The sequence below is a fragment of the Ictidomys tridecemlineatus genome, chromosome 16 (assembly GCF_052094955.1).
Source record: "Ictidomys tridecemlineatus isolate mIctTri1 chromosome 16, mIctTri1.hap1, whole genome shotgun sequence".
Lineage (NCBI taxonomy): Eukaryota > Metazoa > Chordata > Mammalia > Rodentia > Sciuridae > Ictidomys > Ictidomys tridecemlineatus.
Window position 1 is genome coordinate 41,760,850 of NC_135492.1, and position 26,992 is coordinate 41,787,841.

Below are 26,992 nucleotides of genomic sequence, written 5' to 3' on the forward strand. Positions count from 1 at the left end.
GCTTAGATTGCAGTGCCTGAGCTGGCATTGCTGGATCAGCAGGGTGGGTCCAGTACTGTCCCCATCAGCAGCCTAACTAATGTTCAGCTTCTTGCTTCTGCAGAGATCCGAACGCAGCTGGTTGAGCAGTTCAAATGCCTGGAGCAGCAGTCAGAGTCGCGGCTGCAGCTGCTTCAAGATCTCCAGGAGTTCTTCCGCAGGAAGGCTGAGATTGAGCTCGAGTACTCCCGCAGCCTGGAGAAGCTGGCCGAGCGGTTCTCTTCCAAAATCCGCAGCTCCCGGGAGCACCAGTTCAAGTGAGAAGTTGGCTGTGGGGTCCCAAGAGATGTGAGGGGCCATGCTAGACTGGGCAGGCAGTTGGTGGCAAAGCATACTGGGACTTGTTAGAGGCAAAGGGCGTGCTATAAGATGCTGGTTCTGCAGGTTACTTATACCTCCAAGCCTCAGTTTTCCCAGTGCATAAAGTGAAAAACCAAAATAGTTCTTACATAGGTTGCTGTAGAGAATGAGTTGCCCAAGGAAAGTTCTTGTCATAAACTGTAAGCACTCAGTATTGCTTTTATTATTACTATCCTATCAAGTCCAGGCATGGATTAACCTCCATTTCCACCAACATGAGACCTCTGCCTCATTTCAGGACATCCTGACCCTGTCTAGTTGTGTTTTAACTGGGTAACAGCCAGCCCTCTTCTAAATTTCTCCAGCACAATGACCTTAAAATCTTTTCTCCATAGAATGGGTTCTCAAAGCATTCTTCTTCCTTGTTCCCCGGAGGATCAGAACCCTTTCCCTGCCTTATTTACTAATTTATGACACACAAACCCTCCCCAGTTGTGATTTCTCACACACCGACCTCTGAGTGTACAGAGGCCCCATCTGATTTGGCGGGCTCTGAACCCTGCAGCTGCAAATCATAGCCCTGGCTGAGCTGACTCTGGAGCTATCCTCTCCTTGGCTCCCTGGGCTGCAGAGATAGGGCAGTGTGGAGAGCTTGGGTCCCATCTCCATGTGCTCCTTCCTCTTGATTTGGAGTCAGTTCTCTCCTCATTCTAAGTGTGCACATTAGAGAGAGGGGGAGAGGTGGGACTGGAGAAATGAGGTGGGGGGAAGGTCCCCTGCTCTCTTGCATAGCCTGTAATGAGCTCGACCAGCCCCCCATGGGTTCATTAAGGGAGCCACCAGACGGAACAGGAGCCCCAGCTGGCAGTCAGGCCAGGCAGGCTGCTTGTCACAGTTTGAAAGTCTAATTAAGGTGTCGCCCAGGCCTGTGCAGCTGGGGCAGGCCCTCTGCACGATGCTAATGTGCTCATGCAGCCCCTGATGGCTTTTGGAGAGTCTCTAGATAATTTTGGACTCACCTTAGACTCCAGGGCACCGACTGACCCCTGACCGCTTCTTGTTTGGAGATCAGGGCACAGGAGCTGTGCTGTGCCCTGGGTCTTTCATCTTGACCATCCTGAGAAGCCTTGTCCTGCTATCCACAGAATCTCCATTTAAGAATTTTCAGGCCAAATAGCTTCTCAGTCTTGGGTACAGGGCTTAGGATTTATTTTATTCTCACTGCAATGGGCCCAGTTCTGGGCAGAGATGGGATATTTGTGAATGACATGAAGAGAGGGAGGAAGAAAGGAAGGAAGAAGAAATGGAGAAGGGCAGACAGGAATGAAAGAGAAGCAGTGGAGGGATGGAGCAAGGAAGGAAGGAGGAGAGAAGAAATAGAGGAAAGCAGACAGGAAGGAAGAAGAAATAGAGGAAGAAAGGAGGGAGGGAGGGAGGGGAAAGGAAGGAAGGAGAATAAAGGAAGGAAAAGAGGGCTGGAGGAAGGAAGGAGGAAGGGATGAAGGGATTTACTTACTTGGTCTGTACAGTCCCTTCTGACTGAGAGATTTGGTTCAGAGAGGGAATCCAGCTGTCCAGATCTCACAACAAATTAGAGGCAGAACTGGGACAGAGACCTGGGTCCCTTCCCTCTAAATCTAGTGTGCTTCTCTCTGCTCTGTGGGCTACATCTCTTAGCTGACTTCTATTCACTTGCACAATAGGAAAATTTACAGCTGCCAGGAGGTGCTGTGTTCTGGGTTAGACTCACCTGTGCTGAGTTTTATGCAGGAGTCAAAGAAAAGCTCTGGCGATGACTCTGGGTCTCCCTGGGGCAGGCTGAGCATTTGGAGAGCAATATCATCATGTTTCTTTTCTATCAGCTCGTGCTTCCACTCTAACAACCCTGACATCTTTGCTGTTTCATAATCCTGATGATAACACAGGGGAGTAGTGAGAGAACTCATGGTTTTATCCCAGGCAAACTGCAAGCCAGAAAAGCCAAGTAGCTTCTTTGACCAAGGACACAGAGTGAGCTGTTGGGCTTGAGAATCCAGGGTTCCTGACTTCCAGATTGGCTTCTCTCTCCAAGAAGCCATGGATCCTTTCTTTACTTAAAATGCATGTATTGAGGGCCTCTTTCTTCCTGGGACTGGGCCCAGTGCTGACAACACTAAGGTAAATAAAGCACAGTTTCTGCTCTTGAGTACTGAGTCAAGGGCATAGCTCAGGGATGCTGTAATTTGGCATGGTTGATTCAGGCACCCAAGTGGCTGTGCCTTTGAACCATCAGCCCTCAGCATTTAGATGTCTCTTGCTCTGGAAACTTCCCTTGATTCTGACCTGGTGCCTTTCCCTGTCTGCCCACAATGTTCATATGTTCCTATTTACTTATTCACTTTTTATTTACTGAGCATCTACTGTATTTCAGTCTTCAGGTCTATGGTGGTGAGCAAAATAATCTTGATTCCTGCCATGGTGAAATTTATTTTTGTGGAGGAGATAATTGAAGAATAAAGCTTAAAAAGCTAAATAAAAGAAAAGACAAACTTTAATCAAATGATTTTCAAGATGAGCTTTCTGGTTGTCTATTCTGTGTAATAGCAACATGCCCACTTTTGATGTCTCTCCTGATTTAATGGGTCAGGGATGTGGACAGGACTTAGTGGGGTGATTCTTCTGCTTTATGTGGCATTGACTGGAATTGCTCAGTGATACTAACCTGGTGGCTTGTCTGCTCTGGAGGGTCCAAGATGGCTTTACTCACATGCCTGGTGCTTTGATGGGAATGGCTAGAAGCCTGGGCCACTTTCTCCATGTAGTGTCAGACTCTAGTCCCAGTAGCTCAGGACTGGGAGAGAGCAAGATGGCTTCCATGGAGCTCATTAAAGCTAATCCTAGACCTGGTCCCCTGGATCCTATTGGTCAGAGCAGTTTCAGCTCTAGCTCAGCTTCATGGGAGGGGAGTTGAAGCCCTCCTCTCATTGGAGGAAGTGTTAAGAGCTTGGCAGTACTCTTTCATCCTCCACACTGAGTACTATAGTAGTCATCACATTGAAGATTTCTTCAGGAAGTGGTGTTTATGCTAAGACCTGGGAGATGAAAGGGAGCAGCTTTGGGGACAGTGTAAGAGGGAAGGAATCCCAGGTGACTAGAAGTAGCTGAGGGAGACTAAGAAGTCCTTGAGGCTCGCAGAGAGAGGCTAGCATGATCCAGTTTGTATTTTTCTGACTACTGGGTTGGAGGGGCTGAGGATGGAGTGGAGGAGACTCCAGGGTGTGGGTGCAGCTCCTTAGGAAGGAGGTAATCAGGACCTGGGGGCAGAGCAGAGATGGCAAATAAATACCAGTGAAATCTCTCAGTGGTGGGAAGAAGGAAGGGAGAAGAATCAAGGGTGTTGCCCTCTGTTGACATGGGATGGAAAGAAGTTGAGGAGGAGGGTGAGGCAGAGTCACCATCCTGTCTTGTCCCCTTTTGATCACTTGTCTCTCCCTTTGGATGGGCACTAGACTGCAAGCTCATACGTGGTAGAGAGGATGGCTGGTGAGCTGGGGGGATAGTCCCTAGTACCTAGGGCAAGTCTTGGCCCATGTTGGCACTAAATACTGAGTGAATTAATGAAATTTAGGTGTTGATTAGAATCGCTGTGGATGTGTGTAGACTATGTCTTTTTCCACCTTAGGAGCTGGGTGATGTCTTTGGGCAAAATGTCACCCACTCAAGTGCCTGATACCTGGCACTATGTTGCCGAGATGACAGAGTAGACTTGATGGTAGTTTCCCTATCTGGAAAATGGTGATTAACCGAAGACTAGAGCTGATTTACAAAGCTTGGACAGATGGAAGCTTGTCAGAAATGCAAAATCTTGGGCCTCACCCCTCACCTGTGGCAAGACCCAGGAATCAGCATTAACAACCTCTCCTGGGGGTTCTAGTGTCCATTCACTTTTTTTCCCCTCCCAGTCTGAGGCTTTAACCCAGTGACACTCTACCATTGAGCTACATTCCAAGCCCTTTTTATTTTATTTTTAAATTTTGAGACAGAATCATATTAAGTTAGCAAGTCTGACCTTGAGTTTACAATCTTGCTGTTTTAGCCTCTTGAGTCACTGGGGTTACAGGCATGTGCTACTGCGCCCTGCTGTCTATTCACTTTTTTTTTGTGGAGGGTACCAGTGATTGAACCCAGGGGGCACTTGACCATGGAGTCACATCCCCAGCCCTATTTTGTATTTTATTTAGAGACAGGGTCTCACTGAGTTGCTTAGTGCCTCGCTCTTACTGAGGCTGGCTTTGACCTCTCCATCTTCTAGCCTCAGCCTCCTGAGCATTTGGGATTACAGGCATGCACCAACACACCCAGCCTCTATTCACTTTTTTAAAAAATTGGTTTTTAGTTGTAGATGGACACAATACCTTTATTTATCTTTATGTAGTGCTGAGTATCTAACTCAGTGCCCTACACATGTTAATCAGGCACTCTACCACTAAGCTACAACCCCAGTCCTCTATTCACTTTTAAGACCCATGCATAATGATAGTTTTCTGGATGATAAATATTTTACAGCTCACTTTCAGGCTGCACTGGCCTTCCCTCCTGCTCACCAGTATAAAATCTACAGTTTGCTGCCCTTTTCAAGCCAGGCCTAACATAAGCTTGGCTTTTTTTTCAAGGGCCTGGCGCTGGAATTCCTTCCTGAGTGGGAACATGGCATGGAGGTTGGCAAATAGGGTTCCTGAGAACCTACCTCTTGGGTGGCTGGTCTGGCCCAAACAAGTTGGGTAATTCTGTGAAGTATTCCTGGGATGAAGACTTCTGCTTCCTCCAGAGAAATGTTTTCTAAAACACCCTCAGAGAAATGTTTTCTAAAACACTTTTTTTAAAAAACAAATATTTTTAGTTGTAGATGGACACAACACTTTTATTTTTTTAATTTATTTTTTATATGGTGCTGAGGATTGAACTCAATGCTTCACACGTGCTAGGCAAGCACTCTACCACTAAGCCACAACCCTAGCTCAAAGCATCAGTACTTTATGTATGTTAGAGAAAGAGAGCAAGAGGCAGAGAGGCAGAGACGAGGACAGAGGGAAAGGTGAAAGAGAATGAGAAAAAGAATTCTAAGTTTGGGGACCACTGGATGCTATTATCATCCCTCTTCAAGATTTTTGACATGACTTAGCATATGGAAGGCTGAGAAGTTTCACAGTAAATAAGCTTTTTGCCTTCTTTCTGAAAGCTTTTGACCATGGAACTTTTCTTTCCATAACTTGTATTAATATTTCATACACTAGCACTCCTTGGGACTTAATTTACAGAGCTCTGCTCTAGACAAACAGCAGTTTCCTCCCTTAGAACGGATGTTCCAATGTTCCATGTAAACAGTCCACCATATTTGGGGTGACAGAGGCCCCTTGTATTCTGATCCCTTCATTTTTAATGGTCCTCACCTTCCCCGGGGATATACCTGATGAAGACATACCATCCAGAGGGGCTTAGTGTTGCTCGCTGCCATGTGGACCACTGTGGTGAGTGGGTGGGTGGGGGGCAACAGGGAAATCTATTCTATTATGCTAAAAATGTTTGGGGAAAGTCAGAATTTGGCTAGTTAATGAATAATATTCTATGCAAATGTTCTGGACCAGGGAGGTTTGGAGTATCTTTCAGCTTCACAGAGCTGTTGAGAGAAGAGGATTCCAGTGAATAAGTAAGTTCATTTCCAAGAAAACACTTTTTCTTGGGGATAAAGCATTGCAGTTTTTTCCCCCCATAGATATGGTAAAATTTAGATTTAGCCTTCCAGATTATTCCTAAACAGAGAAGCACTCTTGTAGTGTATAAATTGAGCCCATAAATGTGCAAAGGATTCAGGATTAAAAGGTTTGCTCAGGGGCTGGGATTGTAGATCAGTGGTAGAGTGCTTGCCAAACATGTGTGAGGCATTTGATTCTCAGCACCACATAAATAAAGAACAAAAAGGTGGGGCTGGGGATGTGGCTCAAGTGGTAGTGCGCTCGCCTGGCATGCGTGCGGCCTGGATTCGATCCTCAGCACCACATACAAAGATGTTGTGTCTGCCGATAACCAAAAAATAAGTATTAAAATTCTCTCTCTCTCGCTCTCTTTCTGTCTTTAAAAAAAAAAAAAAAAAGGTGCCCAACAACTAAAAATATATATTTTTTAAAAAAAGGAGGTTGGGATGGAGAAGGACCTCAGATAGGGCTATTGTCTCTGTTGCTAGTTGTTACTATTACCATAATTAGAATACAGTTTTTTGTAGAGACAGACAAGGTAGAGCCAAAGATAGCAGGAAACAGTTTTATTTGGCTGCAGCCAGGTTCAGAGGGCACAATTTTCGCTGTAATCAATTAATCCCCTGAACCCTGAGTTCAGGTAGTTTCAGAATTTTTATACCCAGCATGTAAGGGGAGGGGCTCAGAAGTTCACAGTCTGCAGAAGTTCACATAAAAGCAGCTTTTTCTTTCACTGTTCTGGGCAGGTAGGGGAGAGCTTCTTCTCCCCTTTCTTTTCTCCCTCTGCCAGCTGTTACCCAATTGCAAACTTCTCTTATCTTAGAATGTAGACATTTTTGTGAAGCTCCAGCTCAAGGCCAGAGGCCTTGTTAAAGAATTTGTCTTTTTTTTTTTTAATCACATTTTGCATTTGCAAACACACTTCTACAAACTACTATACTGGATAAATGTGAAAAACTAGTAAAGGGGCGTTTAGCACCTGGAGTGCTGATTTCTTCCAGGCCAGTGACCAAGTAAAATAAGCAACAAGAAAACAGGAAGTTTACCTTCATTGAACTCTTTTTGCTGATAGTCCTAAAATCAATTATGGTGAAGATATCTGGAGAAGGTTAGTTAATATTTTCTGTGGAGGAGGGGGTACCACTACACAGTACAAGTACTCAGTAATAAGTTTAATTTGTTACATACCCTTCATATCCTCATGACCACATGCTCTACCAGATGAATAATATGCATTATCTCATTTGAACCTTCATGGTAAGCTGTGTGCTCTGGATGATACCTCTTTATATCTCTAGTTGAAAATATTGTGGTTTTGAGAAATAGTTATTTTCCCAGAAAGACACAACTAGAATTGGTAAATGGCACAGCTAAAATTTTAATCTTCCTTTTTCTTACTCCAGAATATAAACTGCTTCCAGCCGCACTGCATGACCTTGGGTTCATTTCATCCCCCCTCTGGTCTGGCTCAGTGATTCCTGACCCTAGTCAACCATCTGACCGGGCTAACTCCTACTCAACCCACAAAGGCCAGCTTAGGGCATGCCTCCTTTGCAGAGACCCTGTGGTAGGTCCCAGGCCTACAGTCAGTTGCTCCTTTAGCTCAGTTAGTTGTGTATCTCTTTCATGGGGCTCAGGCTGTATTATTGGGGAGTGATCAGGTTTCATTCTGTTGGCTACTTGAAAGCAAGGAGCCATTTCTAGTCTATCTCTTGTCTCATCTCTCTCTCTCATCTCTCTCTCTCTCTCTCTCTCTCTCTCTCTCTCTCTCTCTCTCTCTCTCTCTCCTCCTCCCCCATATGTGTGTGTATATATACAATTCTGTATGTATCTATCTTTCCATCCATCCACCTACCTACCTACCAACTTACGTACCTATCTATCATACTCTATTCAAAATTTTTAATGAATTGCTGTGGAGGCTTTCTTTAAAAATACAAATGGAATAGTTTTCTTTTTTGTGGCTATAGGAGAGAAGTGAGGCCAAAAGGCCTTTCAGAGAAGCAGGCTTCAAGTCGATCTTGATTCCATTAGCCTGAGCTATCTAGCCATAGAAAGGGCTTCCCCTAGAGGTGCTGAGTTGTCCATCTATAAGGGTGTGCACTCAAAAGCCAGGTATTTTTTGGGGGGGAGGTTTCTATAACACGATGAATAAATAAACCCCACCAGTGTTCCTCAAAATAAGGGAGGGATCTCTGATGACACAGAGAGACCATAAATATTGAATTATCTTTTTACTTCTCTTTCAAACTTTTCAGTGGCCTCAGGAAGAGATTCTCAGTTTGGTCCTAGTGTGCTGTTAACACTTTGTAATCTCTTAACGGAGGCCGACCTCAGGCTTCAGCACCCTCCTAAGATTGAATAGTACTGTTTTGTTTCTTTTTAATGTATTTGTTCAGTTACCTTTTATTAATGGCAAATAATGCTTTAAAAAAAACACAACCTAAGACTAAGGAACGTCCTTTGTAAATAAATTTATTTAAATAGAGAAAGAAAAACAGATGATATTAAACATGGTAGCATGCAGGAATAGCTGAAGCCAGTATCAACTCATCCTAGGACCCCTTCCTGATCCTTCTGGAAAATGAACATCTTTCATCTCTACCTTCTCCATTAGCCATCCTCTGATTTTCACTACTGGAAATGATTTTAAGACAGGGGGCTCAGCCTAGAGTCTGGTCTTTCCTATGGTTGCAGCCTCTTTTTCCTCTTCCAATTTCTTCATCTGGCTTTCTCAACTTCTGCCCTAGAATCCTCAAAGACTATAATCAGCAAATTCCAATATCTGAATCAGGATGCAACCTATCCATGTATGTATATGTTTTATATACATATAAACATGAGCATCATTTAATTTTTATATTAAAAATGAAAAATAGATGTTATAATAAGGGAAATTTTTAATGAGTAGTAATAAATAGGGGTTTAGTTTTGACTCAATTCCGTGAGTAAAATAAGATAATAATGACCTTCAAAGATTCTGTAGGACCTCACACTTGTCAAATTCTGTCACCAGACTTCAGCTGCTGAAATCCTCCCAAACATCCTGGTGGGGTGGGGAGAGTCAGGGAAGATGGCATCATTCCCACCTGACAGGCAAGAGACCCGAAAGTCAGGCAAATGAACCCTCTAGCTTAGGTTCCACAGCTGACTGTTAAAAGAACTGTCCAGAGGTGCTGTGAGCCGGGGCCCCTTTGTCTACCCACTGTGGTACACACCATGTGGGCACCATTTTGCAGGTGGATAAACCAAGGCAAAGAGGCTTGCAGGGAAGGGGATGATGGGGTTGCCTAGGGACTGGTTTCTGGGCCAGGGACTTTCATTCAGTAGGTCAAAGGTGGGCTCAGAGGTGCTGTTGGACACCAGACCTAGTGTGTTATTACCATACTGAGTTGTCCAGAATGGGATCCCAAAGGAACCAGAGCAAGTGAATGAATCTGCCGCAAGGTGGAGAGTGAGGCACGAAACATTTGCTGTGGGCCTCGGCACTCACATAGGAGTTTGCAGGAGGAGAAGATAACAATGAGGAATGATAACCAACATTTTTTGAAACCCTACTGTGAATGTATGTTTGTCTACATCCATGATTCATTTGATTTTCCCAACAACCTAGTGAGACAGTAATAATAGTAATAATTATCGTTTGTTGGGTTTGATACTCAAAGCATCATGTGAATTGTCTCATTTAAATCCTCAAAGCACCACTCTGAGGAAGTTGTTACCTCATTTTATAAACAAAGAAAAAATTTAACTAACTTCCCAAGTTCACTTCATTGATAATGGACAGAGGAGGCACTTGAACCCCATGTGGCCTCTGATTCCACTGCACCTGTGTGGGTGAGCAGAGCCCACTTTGGCCAGGTGACCCCATGAAGGAATTAGTCCCCTTCAGAATGACTCTGTCTTAGTGCTGCCAAATAGCAGTGGAGCCACTCGCTTGCCTCAGAGGGGAGCTGGTGGGGGTGGGGGAGTCACAAGAAATGTGGACATGTATTGAAATATCACACTGAACCCTACTAACATGTACAATTAGCACATGTTCATCGAGAATAAAATAAGCTAAAAGGAGAGAAAGAAATAGATAAATGAAGAAATTCATCACTGCCTTAGCTACAGTGGCTTTCTGGAGAAGACTACTGTGAGCAAAGAAGGGACAAGGGAGGTGGCTGATGGGGTAGGCCTGAGTGCCAGCTACCAAGAGCAGATTAAATCCTCTGCATCTATGGTTCATGGCTCCTCTCATTGGCATCAGAAAGATGTCTGAGGCACTCTATGAACTCTCCTTGGGCCTTCCTGATCCACTTGGCCTGATAGCCTGTTGGGGATTTTATCGTGTCCCCCTCAAAATTCATATGTTGAAGTCCTAAAGACTAGGGTCCTCAAAGAGGTCATCAAGTAAAAATGCAGTCATGAGGGTGGGCCCTCGTCAGACATGACTGGCCTTAGGCAAAGGGGAGCTTTGAACCCACAGAGGATGCATGGGAAGAACCTGTGCAAGAATGAGGACCGAGACCAACATGATGCTTCTCCACACCAAGAAATTCCATGGAGCTCCAGCAAACCACCAGGAGCCAGGATAGAAGCTGGAGCAGACTCCACCACACAGCCTCAGAAAGAGCCAACCCTTCCTACCCCTTGATCCTAGACTTCTAGCCTCCAGAACTGTGAGACAGCAGCTTTCTGTGATTTGAGCCACTCAATTTGTGGTCTTGATAGCACAGTTCATGAAAGTAGTAGCTGCTAGCACAAACTGCTTCTGTTCTGCTCCTGAAAAACAGAAAAACTAAGAAATTAGTGTACCTGGGTGCTCATCTTCAGGGCTCTACCTTGTGCTACCTCTCTGGCCTTGTTTTGATCCCTTATCAAGTCCCCATTTGTCCTCTGGTTATGCCCACCTCCTATCAGTTCTAGAAGATGCCCATGCACATAGGGCCTTCCCACTTGCTGCTAGAGTATTCTTTTTGATTCCTGTGCCATCCTTCTGGTCCTAGTTTAGGGACACTTTTTACCTAGTGAACAAATATTTTATGAGAGCAGACTATGTGTGCTCAGCCCTGCCTGGACACCAGAGAAACAGTGAGAGAGGGGGACAGAGACCAGGAACCAAGGAAAACAAACAAGCAGATGCCAGGTGCCATTGTAACAATGAGATAGGGGAATGTGATAGAGATGGGGAGTTGCTGAGGGGCAGGGAGGGCTCAAGGAGGGAAAAACACCTCAACTAATGGTAATGACAAGAAGAACCAGCATGGCCCACTGACACCTTCCCTAGGTAAGGTCACCTCCATCTTGTTACATTCTCTCCAGGTTCATAGTCCACCTCAGCATCCCAGTTGTCTATCTGTGTATGTGATTATATGATTGTTATATGAGACCCTTACTAGACCAGAAGCTCCAGAAAGCAGGGGGTGTGGCTCCTTTTGTTTACCAGTGCTGGGTACAGACACGCACTGGGTTATTATTTGCTGAATTAATGATTCACACTACAACAAGAAAATGTGATGAATTCCAAATCCTGCCTGGGGAAGCTTAGGGTAGCAAGAGGTTAACCACACCTTTCTGGCCCTGAAGGTAATTGAGGTTACATTTTTCAAGAGCAAGTTTTTTGCTGGCAGCAGCTGAGTAAACCCAGTAGAAAGTCTGAGAATATCCTGGAAGGGAGCAGGAAGTCAGTGATAGGGACTTGGCACCTGGGGCCCGTGTCAGCTGCAGGTTTGCCTTCCTCCCAGAGGGACCAGGATCCCAGGGCAATGGATTTGGATTCATCTGCAATGTGGAGCTCTGCAGCCTTGGAAATGGGTTCTGTTCACTGATCGGAATTTTCCGGCCCCCAGCTGAGAAGCTGGAGAGGCTAGCTCACTGCTAATTTCATTTTCCCAACTCACCAGCTTGGCAAGGCCCAACTTCTCCAGCTTCAGTCTCTTGGAACCTTATACCCACCTCCCTTAGCCAAAGAAAGAAAGAAAGCTGTGACTCACCAGAAATGTTCATTGCTATTTTCTATCCATAAAAAAAGAAAATATATACATATGCGAAAGTTCCAACATTATGTCTTAGCTCAGCAGCTTCTGCCTGCTGAAGAGACGCTTGGATGCAAGATTAGAAAAGTAGAAAGGTTGCTCGAATGTGCCTTCGATGAGAGAGTGCCTGCCGGGGTTTATTCTGACATCTTCCCAAAGCAAGCCTGCATCTTCCCAAAGCAAGCCTGCAGAGCAGGCAAAAATGGCTGCTGGTGGGGGAGCCAAAGGGTTCCAGTTTCAACAGTGGGCCCTGAAAAGGGAAGGGCCAACGTTTAAGATTCCAGAGGGCTAGTGTCTGGCTTTGCCATATGTGACCTGGGTGGCTCTTTCTATGGTCCCAGGATAATTCAGATGACTTAGAGGGGGTTCTGCACATTAGATCCTGAAGAAACCCCCAGCCCTACCCAGCCCCTCTCTTTCCTCTTTCCACCTTGCTTGCTCTGCTCCTTTTATACAGGCCTTTTTCAATTCCTTAAATGCACCAAACTCCCTGCCCCAGGGACCTTTGCCCATTCTGTTCTCTCTGCCTGGAATCCTCTCCCACCTGCCCCATGCCCATCCTCCCACCTTTCTCTGGCTCCCTCCAACTCTTCCTTTAAAGCCCAGTTTAATGGCCCCTTCCTCAGGGATACTTCACTGACCTCCAAAGTCAGGTCCCTTTGTTCTAGGCTCGCATGGCACAGTACTCCCTTCCTCTCTAGCACCTTCTGCTGATCTCACTCTGTGCACATCTGTGGGAGGCCTCGAGGGATGGCTGTCTCGCCCATCATGCTGTTGGCTCTGTGGAGACAGAGCTGCCTGTTTTCTTCACGATCATATCCCAAGTCTGGCTCTAACAGAACAGTCAACACAAATGCTTTGAACAGATGAGCTGCTGAAGAATGGCTGCTGAGCTCTTTTTTGTTATTTAACTCTATGGTTTGAGTAGCCAAGCCACAGGCTGACCTGCATAAAGTCACACGACTGGGATGGCAGACACAGGTGAACATCTACCCCTAGGTCAGGTGTCTTTCTGTGCCAACATGCTGTGGCCCCTCCTTGGCCCAGTGAGGTGGTGAGTCCCTGGAACCATGGGGTCAAGGTTCCACAGAGTGGCTGGCTCCAACCCTGACCCTGGCTATGGACAGCTCATCTCATCCTTTTGGTCTACACATGAGCCACACATGAGGGGGGCCAGGGTTGGGCAAAGGTGAGGAGAGCAGAGCCAGCAGTCTTCTAGGCTGACGTGGACTGGAGAATGGGCCTGCTGATTGGATGGCGGGTGTGGAACAGCATCTCTGCAGAGGACAAGCTGGCTCATTGTCACCTCCTAGCCCTCTTTCAAGTCACCAGCAGGGGTGGAGATATGGTAGCCTGGTCCTACCTCCTCCCTCCAGCTGCTGCCTCACCAGGCTTCTTGGGGATCTGCCTCATCCTCCAACGTGGTTGTGTGCCTTTGTAAAGTGTCCCTTGTCATTCTGTGGTTTTGCAAATCATGCAAGTACTTGCGGTCAGCTTCCACATTTTTCTCTTTAGCCCAGAGGCCTCCATCTAGATGTTCCATAGTCCTTTAGACTTGTCACATTCAAATTGAACTTGCCATCTTCTCTTCTTGCCTCACCTCTGACCTGCTCTTGTCCCAACAAAGGCCACCTCTGCTCCCCCCAGGTCCAAACCAGAAAACTCGGGGGTCATCTTGTACATCATTTTCTCTCACTCAGTTACCAACCCAACCCCAACCATCCAATCTCCCAAATCCAATCAGCTTACTACCTACGTATCTATCCCTCCACTTCTGCCTTGGGCACCTGGATGCCACCCTCTTCTGCACAGTACTGAAGTGAAGGTTTGCAAATATGGTTTTACCCTTTCACTTCCCAGCTTTAACTCCTTCTGTGACTTCCTGAAAACCTCACAATGAAGCTCCAACTCTATAATGGGATATAGAGGCCCTCAGACATGTGGCATCCACCTAATTCTCCAACCTCATTTGTCACCCTCAACCTCATTCTAGAACATCACTTGTAGATCCCCTCGGCTGCATTCAGCTCACCAACATGCCCTCCTGCTTCTTCCTGGGCTTTTAATGATTGTATTTCTCTACCTAGAAAGCTATTCCTATGAAATTCCAACCCAGCCTTTACTTCTCAATCTAGAAAGTGCTTCCTCTAAGAAGCCATTCATGACCACATCACCTCCAGATTTGGGGGAGATGGCTCTCTGCTCCATTGCCTCCTTCCTATGACAACATTCTCTTTTTCTGCATCTTTCTCCTACTCAGGTGGAAGGCTTGGGGGGGCAGGTGCATTGCAGCACTCATTTGTACCCAACATGCACCCACCCACACACACACACATACACATACTCTCTCTCTTCTTTCTCTGAAAATCTTATGAATGAAGACCTTTCATCTGCTCTCTTCAACCTGACAAGTCTTGAGTTGCTGCAAAATAATTTCCTCCTCTTATAGTTTAGTCTTCCTTTCTGCCTCTCTGCTTACGTTACTTTGGCTGGGTGACCTAATTAACAGTCCTCAAGCTGTCCCAGTACTACCATGCCTCTTCAAGATCACTTGTCTTTTTCCTTCCCTCTGAAATCTACCTTCTGGCTGTGACTTCAATGTATTTTGCACATTGAATTCCCCGATGCTGTTCAGTTCCTGCATTCTAAGTTGAGCTAAGCCCCTAGAGCATTTTAGGTAACAGCTCAATTATCTCATCTCTCCTTTAATCTTTCCATTTCCATCACCACCTTGGAAGCTGTAAGGAATGGGATAGACAAAAGTATTTTCTGCTCAAACCTACTCCTACTTCTCTCCTTGCAGGTCTTATCTCAGATCATGTCATCAGCATCTACCCAGTCAAATGCTATGCAAACCTCACAGTCTCATCCACTCCCTCCTCCTCCTTCTCCTGTGTTTTCAGGAAGACTCCAAGATGGTCTGTTCTCTTATTGAAAAGTCTCACCAGCATTCAGTGGCCACAGTGCTAACACCCAGGCCTTGTCACATCTCTCCATCTGAACTAAGATTCCCTCCTGACAGTTCCTCCTGCCTCCAGTCCCACATTTATACCCATACTCATCCACCTACCTCCCCATCCACCCACCCATCTACCCCATCTGTCCATCTTTCCATCCACCCACTCATCCACCCATCCATCCTCCAGTCTGCCTGCTTCAGACTCTTCTAAAGAGTGTTTAAAAAATATCAATACTAAGCTCTACCACCAGAGATTCTTGCTTATTTGGTTTTTGTGTTTGGAAAAGCTCCCCAAGTGACTCTAATGTGTAGGAAAGGTTCAGAACTACATGGCCTAGGAGAGAAAGTTCCCACTCCTCAGCCTGGCCTTCCATACCCGCTATAATCAGGCTCTCACCCAGCCTTGTGTCCAACAATCTTCCACTAGCATACTCAGAATTGTAGCTCTCCTGAGACATTTCACCATATTTATATCCACAGTTCCCTCTGCCTACAATATTGCATTCTCTCTCTGTCCTTGTGACTATTTGGAAAAACTCCTACCCATCCTTCAAGACCCAGCTTAAATGTGACCTTTTCTCAAGGGTCTCTTTTCCATAGCATCTACTATGTGGCATCCTTGTTGCCAGGCAGAAGATGTAGTGACTACAACAGAAACAGTCCCTGCCCTTAAAGATCACCCAAGAAGGTAATGAGTAGAAATGAAAGGTAGACTATATTAGTCAGCTTTCTGTCATTGTAACAAATATCTGAGATAATCAGCTTATAAAGATAAAAGGTTTATTTTGGCTCACAGTTTTGGAGGTTCCAATCCATAATTAGACAAATCGTTGTTTTTAGGCCTCATGTAGGGGCAACATCTCATGGCAGGAGTGTATGGTGTAGCAAAGCTGCTCAGCTCATAGCCAGGAAACAGAAAAGAGGAGGAGGAAGGGACAGGGTCCCAGCATCCTCCCAGTGACCTGAAGACGTCCCACTAGGCCCCACTTCTTAAAGTTTCCACCATCTCCCACTAGTGCCACACTGGGATTCAAGCCTTTAACACAGGGACCTTTGGGGGATACTTAAGATCCAAACATTAGTCCAGAAGTTCTCAAAATTTGTGCATACATCAGAGTCACTGTAGGGGTTGTTAAATCATAGATGCTGGGCCCACCTGGCCCACCCCCAGCATTTCTGATTAAGTGTCTGTGGTGGCCCTGATGACTTATATTTCCAACAAAGTCCCAAGTGATGCTAATGCTGCTGGTCCAGGGACCATGCTTTAAGAACCATGTTGAGCTTGTGATCAGGGAGCTCTCTCTAGGGAGGTGTCATTTAAGCTGAACCTACAGGAAGAGGAGAAGGTGACTGTGAGAGGAGCAGGGGAAGGCACATTCCAGGTGGCAGGACAGTGTATGTGAAGGTCCAGGTGGGAAAGTACTTGGAATGAATACAAAAGGGATTCCACACCTGATGTGCAGAGCATGTGGGAGGAGCACAGTGGTTCCTGCAACTTCTCCAGCAGAACCGAGGCCCCATCTGCATCTCTGTTAAAGTCCCATCCTGCCTGCCTCTCTCGTTCTTTTCTTCTGCCTTAGCCTCTTCATGGAGAGCCTCTCCAAGGCTGGCTCTGCATCACAGTCATCTTTGGGTGCCCACAGCCTACCCAGGATCTGCCATGGAGCAAATGCTCGGGGATTCTGGCTGGGGTTGAATTTTAGTGATCTGGTTCTTTCTCTAGGCTATAAGGAGAAATCTGTTTCTCTCTTCTATAGCAGTGTGTTTTAAATGTTTCATCTTCTTCCTTTTTCCTTAGACCTTTCCTAGCATATGCATCTTTCATCTAAACTGAATTCTCTTCTCCCAAATCCTGTTGCCTAGAAAGAATTTTAGCCTATTTGGTGACAGAAATAAAAAACCCTTAAAGTCAACTGAGCCATCCTCATTTACTTTCTTAAGCCCCAGGAGTCGTGGGGACAGCATCCCAGAGACCCATAGGGTGCATCTTTTAGCATTTCCACTTGGCTTTGGGGCAGAGGATGCAATCACACTGGGAGTCAGCAGAATTCTCTTCCTCAAAAGTGCTGATTGTGGAGTCTGCATTTCTTGTGAGAAGAACCTTGGCTAGCTTCCAGGGTGGTTGGCATTCAAGATAGCAGGGGAACCAGGGAGACCTTGGGGGACTCTGGAGCTGACCACCTCTAGGCCATACTCATATTGTGCCTTTTCAATATCTCTTTCCACACTGGAAATCAGAGTAAGAGAAAGACTTGGGGTTGGAGGACAAGAACTCCAGCGCAGATGCCCCCTGTGATAAGGTGGGAGCACTGGATGGATTTGGGTTTTGGTTTGTGATTGTTTTTCTCTCTGCTATCCTGGAGAGAACAGAGGAGTCTTTCTTAAGGGTGTAGACACAAGACATGAGTTTGGGAAGTGGTGATATGTAGATCTTCTGTCTCATGAGTTTGGGAAGCAATGGTATATAGATTGGTGGCTCTCAGACTTGAGCATACATCAGAATCCCTTGCAGGGTTTGTAAATTGCAGGCCCATCCCCAGCGTTTCTGATTCTGCAAGCTTGGAGTGAGGCTGCAGAATGTGTTTTTCCAATAACTTTCCATGCGGTGCTCGTGCTGCTGATGTGGGGAGTATTTTGACACCTCCTGTTTTAGCATAATATCCAGCTACAGTGCTAAGAATCTAACAATTTCTGCAGGACAAAGTCTTATTTGTCTTGTATATAATTGTATTTTTTAAATCCTCCCCCAAAATACAGAACTGGAACCCCCAAGGCCTCTCCCTCCAGTTCCACCAAGGGTTGAAGGCTCCTGTTTATAAGAAGCCAAGAGATCCCCAGAGAAGAACAAAGGATTGTTCTTAATCCTTTGTGGGGATCCCAGGGGTTGGGAAAGGCAAAGAGGAGGAGAGTAAGTGTCCACTTTTTGTTCTTTCCATTGCATAGTTCTAGAAATCATACAAATATTTCAGATACAGCTGGGTTAGTATTTCTTAGCTCCAGGGGAGCAGGCTTCCTCCTAGAAGATGGAAGTGCACCAGTGGGCACCATTCAAGGGGGAAGTAGACAGCATAGACTTAGTCAAAGACCTGGATTCTGGCCCTAGATCTGCTCTGTGATCATGAAAGATCATCTCGGCTTTCATAGCCTCTGTTTCCCTCTCTGTAAAATGTGTAATAATGTAACTGACCTTGAAGGGGTGCCCCAGGGACCAAAAGGGCCAAGGTGGGTATGATGTTAAACAGTATGAAACTGTTCCCATGAAGCCAACCTGAGCTGTCTTGGTTTCTACAGGAAGGACCAATACCTCCTCTCACCTGTGAACTGTTGGTATTTGGTCCTGCATCAGACCCGGCGGGAGAGCCGAGACCATGCCACCCTCAATGACATCTTCATGAACAATGTCATCGTCCGCCTTTCTCAGATCAGCGAGGATGTTATCAGACTTTTCAAAAAGGTGGGCAAGTGGCTTCCCTCGCAGCCCTAGCTCTTGTCCTGGGATGGTCATGGCAACACTATGCCCCAGGGACAAGGGGCTGGGAGTGGGGTTGGCAGTTATGTTGAAGGGTTCAAGGAGCCAAGGGCTTGATCAGATACTCCAGCCCTGAGTTTAAACCCTAGATGTGTCTTTGAAAAACTGTGTGCTCTTGAGCACTTTAGCAGTCACCATCAGAAGAATACAAACCTTTGCCTGCTTAGGTAAGTAATATATATGCATTGTGCAGGATTTGGAAAAGGGCAGATGAGTACACACACACACACACACACACACACACACACACACACACACACAAACATGGAGGAAATGTTATCACTGGGAGATATTCTCTTTGATGTTCTAGAATTTTCCTTATAAATACATATGCAAATATATTTTCTAGGAGTGCTTATAATTTATGTATTTTTTAGTGTACATATACATTTTTCCCAAATGAGATCATACTGCATATATGATATTACTACCTGCTCATATCACCTAACAAATTATGTAACATTCATTACAAAATTTCCCCATGTCAAAAGGTAAACTTTTAGCTGGGCATGGTGGCACACACCTATAATCCCAATGGCTTGGGGGGCTGAGGCAGGAGGACTGCAAGTTCAACGCCAGCCTCAGCAAAAGCAAGGCACTAAGCAACTCAGTGAGACCCTGCCTCTGAATAAAAGACAAAATAGAACTGGGGATGTGGCTCAGTGGTTGAGTGCTCCTGAGTTCAATCCCCAGTACCCCAATAAATAAAATTTTTAAAAAATATATTTATTTTTTAGTTGTAATTGGACACAGCACCACTATTTTATTTGTTTATTTTTATGTGGTACTGAGGATCGAACCTAGGGCCCTGCATGTGTGAGGTGAGCATTCTACCACTGAGCTACAACCCCAGCCCCCCAATAAATAAATTTTTATAATTTGTTTTTGGCTGTACTGGGGATTGAACCCAGGGCCTTGCATATGCTAAATAAGTATCTGCCATTGAAGTATATCCCCAGCCCTGTAACTTCTTTTTTTTTTTTTGAGATGAGGTCTTGCTCTGTTGCCCAGTCTAGTCCTAAACCCATGGGCTAAAGTGATCCTCTTGCCTCAGCCTCTCCAGTAACTAGAACTACAGGCATGCCACCTCATCTGGCTTTGGTGACATTTTGAATGATTACATATATTTTATACATAGATATATCCTGGTTTATTTGCCTGATCTCTTGGTATTGAGCACTTACATAATTTCCTTCATTGCATTTTTATAAATAACGCTGCTGTGAGCTGCTTTGTTGCATCCACTGGTACTTTCTTAGGCTTGGTCTCTGCAATGGAAATTTTAGGATCAAAAGTTGGTTTGTTTTCAAGGCCTTTGACTGAGTGCTCCATGGCTTTGGCAAGGCTTTGCCCACATAAACATCCAGATACCAAGGATGAAGGGAGCTGTCACTGTTATATTCCCTGATGTCCCTGTATACGAGCTCTTTATACAGCGTCCAGCGCACTTGAGTGTGTAGAATTGAACTTACTCCTGTGAGCACTGCTCTCCTCACCTACAAAATGGGCCCGTCGTGTGGTCTCGGTGAGCCTCATCCTCTTTGTCTATCCAATGATGTTAAAAATCAGCACTTCTCAGGGACACTATGTAGATTAAACAAATGGTGCATGTAGAGGACAGGGGCATTGTTGGAATGCTTTTTGGTGTGACCTGTGTGTCTAGGTTTCTTAAATTCTTGGATTCGTAGTTCTTGTTGATCTTTCATTAGCTGTGCATCTTTGGGCTTGTTTCTTGAATTCTCTGTGTCTCAGTTTCCTCATTTATGAAATGAGGATAGAAATACCCCAGAGCAGCTGCAGGGGGTGGGGCACCAAGTCAGCATGGAGAGCAGCGCCCGGTAAAAACTGGCTCTAATTATATGAACACAAGTGACAGTTATTTCTAAGATAATCTAGCTCATCTCTTCTTGCCAGGTGCCAATTTTAGGGATTTGTTGACCTGGGATTGCTAGAAGCACAGGGAAGGGAACAAGATGATTTAAAATATAATCATCTCTCCATGGTCTGTATTTGCATTGTCCACTTTGAGGATTACTTCTATAGCAAAATTGCAGTCACAGGCTAATTTTCTCCTGTCACACAGTGTGCTTCTGGTCTCCTCCTGGGGCCATATTTATGAAACGTGGTCTAGGTTTAATATTTGTGTAAGCAAACATAATTAGGAAGGCAAATACAGCACACCCATAAAAAATGAATCCCACAGTGCTTTGCACAACTCCACTGACTTGACTCGGACATCTGCCAGTTTGGACTCCTGGTCCCTTTAGGAGCTCCCGCCCACCGCTGCTGTCACAGTTTTGTCCCTGGGTGGGAGTGACTCACAGAGAAAGGGTCATCAGGGCCTTCAGGAAATGAAGGGTCTTTTTCTGAGCTGAGCCCCAGGACAAGTGAGATAAATCTTTTCAGTTCTCATTTAGGCTGATAAGAGCCTGACTGGTAATGGAGGTTAACAGGGTGGAAAATAATAAAAAAAAAAAGTCTACAGCTGAGCTCCTGGGTGCCTTGTTACCAGGTCTGTGCCTGCAGAACAAAGGAAATGACCCACCTCCTATAGCTGGGAGAGCTGGGACCAGAGCCTGGCTGGCAGATTGAGCACAGTGCAGCCCCTTTGTGTGGCTTCAGTTATATATAACCTGGAGACTGAGGCCTGTATACCTTATGTACCCAGGGTTCCTATGGTCCTCAGAATCTCCAAGGAGGCCTGGCTCTGGTCAGTTTGGGGCCTTGGACAAATTCAAGGAGAACCCAGACATGGTGGCTTTTGGCCCCTCTCATCAGTGTGGCTGAGCTTTTGGAGTTTCTCTCAGAACTGCGTCTTAACTCACTAGCAGGGGGCAAGTCTCTCTGAGTCTGTTTTCTCATGCAGGAAATGGAAATGGAGAGGCAGGATCTGTCCGACTTCATAACCTACCTCTCTGTGATTCTCCATTTGCTCTGAGGCAGCTCTTTAAATTCTAGAAGCCAATGCTCCTAGAGCTTGTTTCGAGTGGGAGATGAAGATCAGCCATGCACAAGATCTTAGAGGCCATACAAAGTGACCAGGACTCTTACAGTTGCTGACATTGGAAATCCGGCTCCACCTGCTCTCAGAAAGAAAGAGAACTTGCCAGCTCTTATGGGGTGAGATTCAGGGTTGGAGGCTTCTGGAAAACAAAGGGTGTTATCAGAACTCAGTCTTTGCAACTCTGCTTCAATTTCTATTTCCATTTTTTGGATAGCAGAGGGACATTTTCAAGCTAATCTATCCCCATGACCAAATTGGCCTCTAGCAGTTCCAGGCTTTCATCCTACTGGCTTCAAGTCCCTTTTCCTGGAATTAGGCTTTTTGGCTCTGATTGGCCCAGCAGAGGTTATGTGAGGGTTCCTGAAGGCACACCTACAGCCAGAGAGATGCGGTGCTCTTGGGAAAGATGATGACCCTTAGGTTAGATGTACACTTAACTCCACAGACACATGAGACTGATAATAGGTGAGGAGTAGTTCTCCAAGAAAAAGTGGGGTGCTCTTACAAGAAGAAGGGGGAAATGAAACAATTGATGTCCAATAGGCTATCTGTTTCAGGCCCTTTATCATTTTCTGTTCGATGTCCCTGAACAAACGTTGCTCATTACCTCTCAGGATGGCTCATTTCATTTGAGGACAACTGTGATGGATAGAAATGCTCTCAGTGTTGAAACAAAATCTTACAGTGTTTCTTTTCTCTAATTTTTTATATGTTCTTCTTAGATATACATGATAGTAGAGCATATTTTTACATATTGTGCATATATGGAGTATAACTTATTCTAATTTGTATCTCATTCTTATGGTTGTACGTGATGTGGCATTTCACTGTTGTGAATTCATATATGTACATAGGAAATTATGTCTGATTCATTCTACTGTCTTTCCTATTCTCATCCCCCTCCCTTCCCTCAATCCCCTTTGTCTAATCCAATGAACTACTATTCTTCCCTCCCCCATCCTTATTATGTGTCAGCATCCACATATCAGAGAGATTTAGCCTTTGTTTTTTGGGGGACTGGCTTATTTCACCTAGCATAATAGTCTCCAGTTCCATCCATTTACTGGCAAATGCCATAATTTCATTTTTCATTATGGATGAGTAGTATTCCATCATGTATATATACCACATTTTCTTTATCCATTCATCTGTTGAAGGGCACCTACGTTGGTTTCATAGCTATTGTGAATTGAGCTGGTATAAGTGGCTGCATCACTATAGTATGCTGATTTTAAGCCCTTTGGGTATATAAACCAAGGAGTGGGATAACTGGGCCAAATGGTAGTTGCATTCCAAATATTCTCACGGGTTCTACTCATACCCTTGATCCAACCCACATTAAAACCTATCAGTTACTCAAGATGGAAATCATGACCATCCAGGTTTTTCCTGCTTGTGGACAAACAGCCCTGTGATTTTACTTTGCATTTTTGTTTTCACCTGCGTGTAGTTCCTGGATCATGCTGGGTCTTCTCTGACCTGTGCAAGTTAGTATTCAGAAGCAATCAGAATACTCTAGGAAGCGATGACCAGTTGAGAGTGGAGTGGGGCTGCCTAGACCTATGAAGATGTTTGCCTTTGGTATTTTTCCTTGCTGCGTTGTCCTGGCTGGCCTCCAACTCCTGGGCTTGAGCCACCTTCCTGCCTCAGCCTCCCAAATAGCTGGGACTATAAGTGTGTAGCAGTGCACCCTGTTGACATTTGCTTTTTTGATGACAGTCTGATACTGAAGTCTCTGTCATTTAAAACCTTGAGGTATTTTTGTACCAATTATTTTTTAATCTTGCTATGAATTCTGCATGTGTTTTTTTAATATTTATTCTTCAAAAATTTTATTATGTTCTAGTCAAATGGGATCAATATCCTTGTTTAAGCAATATTTAAGCAGCAAGAGGGTAACTTTTCCAAGTGGTCCTAATTCTTTCTCTGGGATAAAAGCCATTTTATAACTTTACCATGTCGTGCTTGTCTGTGTCACCTTCTTCTACAGGTCAGTTCTTTTGCCTTATGTTTGAATATTCTCTGTCTTCTTAGAGGACAGGTACAAAGTGGGGCAGAGAGTTGAGAATGAGTTCACAATGGAGGTGACTGTGGAGCTGGGCACTGAAGGATGAATAGGAGTTGCCAAGTGGGGAAAAGAGTTTGGGAGTTCAAGGTCATAGAGAAAGGCAAGAGCACAGTGTGTAGGGTTATAACAATAAAGTCATGGTTATTTGATGTATCTGACAACATCAGAATCTCTGGCAATAGCAGAGCCACACGAGCTCATATGAGGCAGTCATCAGCTGAAGTCAAGAGCTGCCAGTTCCATCAAGCTGGCCATGCTCTCTCCACCACTGCCCACCATCCCTGCTGTTGTCTAGTGTATTATACTTATTTGACTCCTTTATTTTGCCTCTTCAGCCTCTTATGCATTTGAGTTTACGGCCTCATCTTTAAACATTACCAGTGGGTCTTATATTTCTAGCAGGCATTAGAATCCTCTGGAGGTCTTGTTAAATGCAGATTGCTGGGCTCCACCCTCAGGGACTCTGATTTAGTAGGTCAGGGGTGAGACCTGAGAATCTGCATTTCTAACAAATTCCCAGGTGATGCCTGTGGGGGCGGGGGGGGGGGGGCACACAGAGAGAATGGTTTATCTAGACCAACCTCCTTCTTTTTATAGATGAGGAAACAAGGTGAGTGCAGAGTCTAACTCTAAACCCAGGTTTTCAACGCCAGGCACAGTACTGAATCCACCGTCCCATGTGGTCCAGCAGCTGGGAGGTTCCACGGGCACCTCACTTGCCCTTCCTTCCCACCCCTCAGCATTTCTGAGACTGGGCATTGAAGCCCATTCCATTTCCAGCCTCATTCTGTTTTCTTCAGAATCCCTAACAATAGCCATCCATTACTCTACGCTCTGATGCCTGCAGAATTTAATTACTTGCCCCGGCCGTGATGTGAATTTGATTGTTGGAAGCCATGGTGTTCTGGGGAAGCGCTAATGAGGAAAGACTCTTTGCAGAGAAGAGAGGGCATTCGGGGGGTGTGTGTTTGAAAGCAGCCATTCAGAGTGTGGCAACAAGGACTTGGTCTTGAGTGAGTTTTCTCATTCCCACCTCGAAGATGTCCATTGCATTTCATAAATAAATCAGGGCTTTTGTGTCCAATAATTGCCTTGCTTTGTAACAGAGATCAAAAGCACCCTTGGCCTTGGTTTCCAAGCCAAGTTTATTTTTCTTTTTTTGCAGAGTGAGGGTTTGTATACTGGAGGGTCTAGCTGTGAGGCCTGCAGGGGGGTGTGGGGAGAGAACCAAGTGGGCAAACTGCCAAGGGATGAGGAGCCTCCAGTCCATCTCCACTGTCTCCCAGGGAGATGAGCCAGCTAAGCTGGGCTTTAGCAGAATTCCCAGCTCATTCAACAAACACATGGATGCCAGCATGACAGTAGATAAACAATTATAGTAAACAAAGAATCAGTGACTGTGTACTATGTACCAGGCCGTGGGCTAAGCATTTCATACACATTTAATTCTTCAAATCTAATAGAAAGATGCTGTCATACCCCCATTTTGTAGATGAGGAAACTGATGCTGATAAGTGTGGGAATGAATTTGAATCCAGATTTGTCAGACTCCAGTCCATACTTGGATGGTAAATGCAGATGCAAAAAAAAAAAAAAATGAGAGAGAGAGAGAGAGAGAAGTGGATCAGACACAATGACCTGCCTTATGGATCTCAAAGAGGTCAAGACAGGTGCAGAGCAGTGATTCATTTAAATGTGGCTGTGAGGGATGGTTTTCACCATCAAATTTCTTTCAGAGGGAAGAGAACCTAGGTATGTTGGGGAATATTTATGCTGGAGGCAGCATTGAAGGACAAATGTCTCTCACAGCTTGGGGCCCCTGGGAAGCCTACTCTCAGGCAGCATGTATGGAGTTGGGGTATATTAGGGTGGATTCTTGGGATCCCACATCAGAAGAAGAGTAAGGGAAGCAGGAGGAGGCAAGTGGAGAAGCTGGGCTGTAAGAGAGGCCTCAGCGGACTCCTTGGGGGAGCTGGGTGGCTCTGCAGAGCTGTCCTGAGTGTGGCCAGGAGACTGGGCCCTTACACTCTCATTGATTGGTCATAGGATGTGGGCTGCCTCCAGGACAGGGTGAGGGCTTGGGCAGATGCCACTTCAGCAGTGGCAGTTCCAAAGAGGGCTGACAGCCAATGGCGTCTGTTGGCAGTGCTTCCTGGGAGTAATTTCTCCAATCCTGAAGGGGATCTCAGTGGTGCCTCACTGCATCCTCAACCCATATGCAGAGAAAAGAAAGAGGCCAGACCAAAGCAATGGCCAGTGGGTAGACAAGTCTGGGTCCCCTACTGTGAAGAGGTAGACAGTCTAGCACAATGGCTAGGGTTAGGGAAGGAGTCTGGTTCCAGCTCAGCTCTGTTTTGTCACTTTTCAGTCCTGCACACTGCGCCTAATTCCTCCATTCTACATTTCATCAGTTTCAATATGGAGTTAACAGTAACCTCCTTCATTTGGTTGTTTTAAGACTTAAAAGATGACATGAAATGCCTGGCAGACAGTAAACAATCAAAAACATTAAGCTTTCCGAGGATGATTGCTAGGACTTGGGAAGGAATGTAGCAAAATTTAAGACGGGAGATGGAGTAGAAAGATTTTATTCAGGGTGCACTAGTTAAAGAATCAGAAATAAAAAAATAAGTTCTGGAATCCACTCCCTGGTGACTTCTAACCTTGTTGGTCTCATCTCTTCTTTTATAACCTTTTACTTCTTTTTGTGGCCTTGTTCTATTGACTGTAACCTCCAGTCAGTACAGTGTGGAAGAGAGAGGCATTCTTGACTTTTAAAAGGCATGGTTCTAATTTTTCACCACTTAATATAAAAACTCCAAGCAAATTAGAAATAAACAGGAACTCCCACAGCCTGATAAAGGGCACTTACCAAAATCTAACAGCAAATTATCCTTCCTGAGGAGAATTCAGCAAGGTGGCTGCTTATAGGATTAATATACAAAAATTAGTAATGTTCCTGTGTGCCAGCCATATCCTATTAGAAAATGTCATTTAAATGCATATATTAGAAAATGAGAATGATTGAAAATTTAATGCCATTGATGGTACAAATTATCCCCATCCCAGAAGTTTTGATACAAGATGCTGTCATTGTCATTCAGACATAAATATTTCATAGTTCCTATCGTAATTTATTCTTTGCCCATGAATTATGAATTCATCAGAATTATATTTTTTTAAGTCTCAAAGATTTTTAAAGCTTTTTATTTATTTTTAATTTCTAACTTTATAATAAGAAAATTAGGTTTATAAGGATATATATATATATATATATATATATATATATATATATATTCTGATAATATCCTTACGTGTGTGTATGTATCCTTAAAAACACA

At 44.9% G+C, this 26,992-nt stretch overlaps 1 protein-coding gene across 8 annotated transcripts in view; it reads left to right on the forward strand.

Moving 5' to 3' along the window:
* Srgap3 (SLIT-ROBO Rho GTPase activating protein 3) overlaps positions 1-26,992 on the forward strand; it is a 249,719-nt gene that overhangs the window by 123,873 nt on the left and 98,854 nt on the right. For all 8 annotated transcript variants that reach the window (XM_040290399.2, XM_021732057.3, XM_021732052.3 and 5 more), the window contains exons 2-3: positions 104-296; positions 18,342-18,504. In XM_040290399.2, coding sequence (XP_040146333.1) covers positions 104-296; positions 18,342-18,504 — 356 coding nt within the window. The remainder of the gene's footprint in view (positions 1-103; positions 297-18,341; positions 18,505-26,992) is intronic.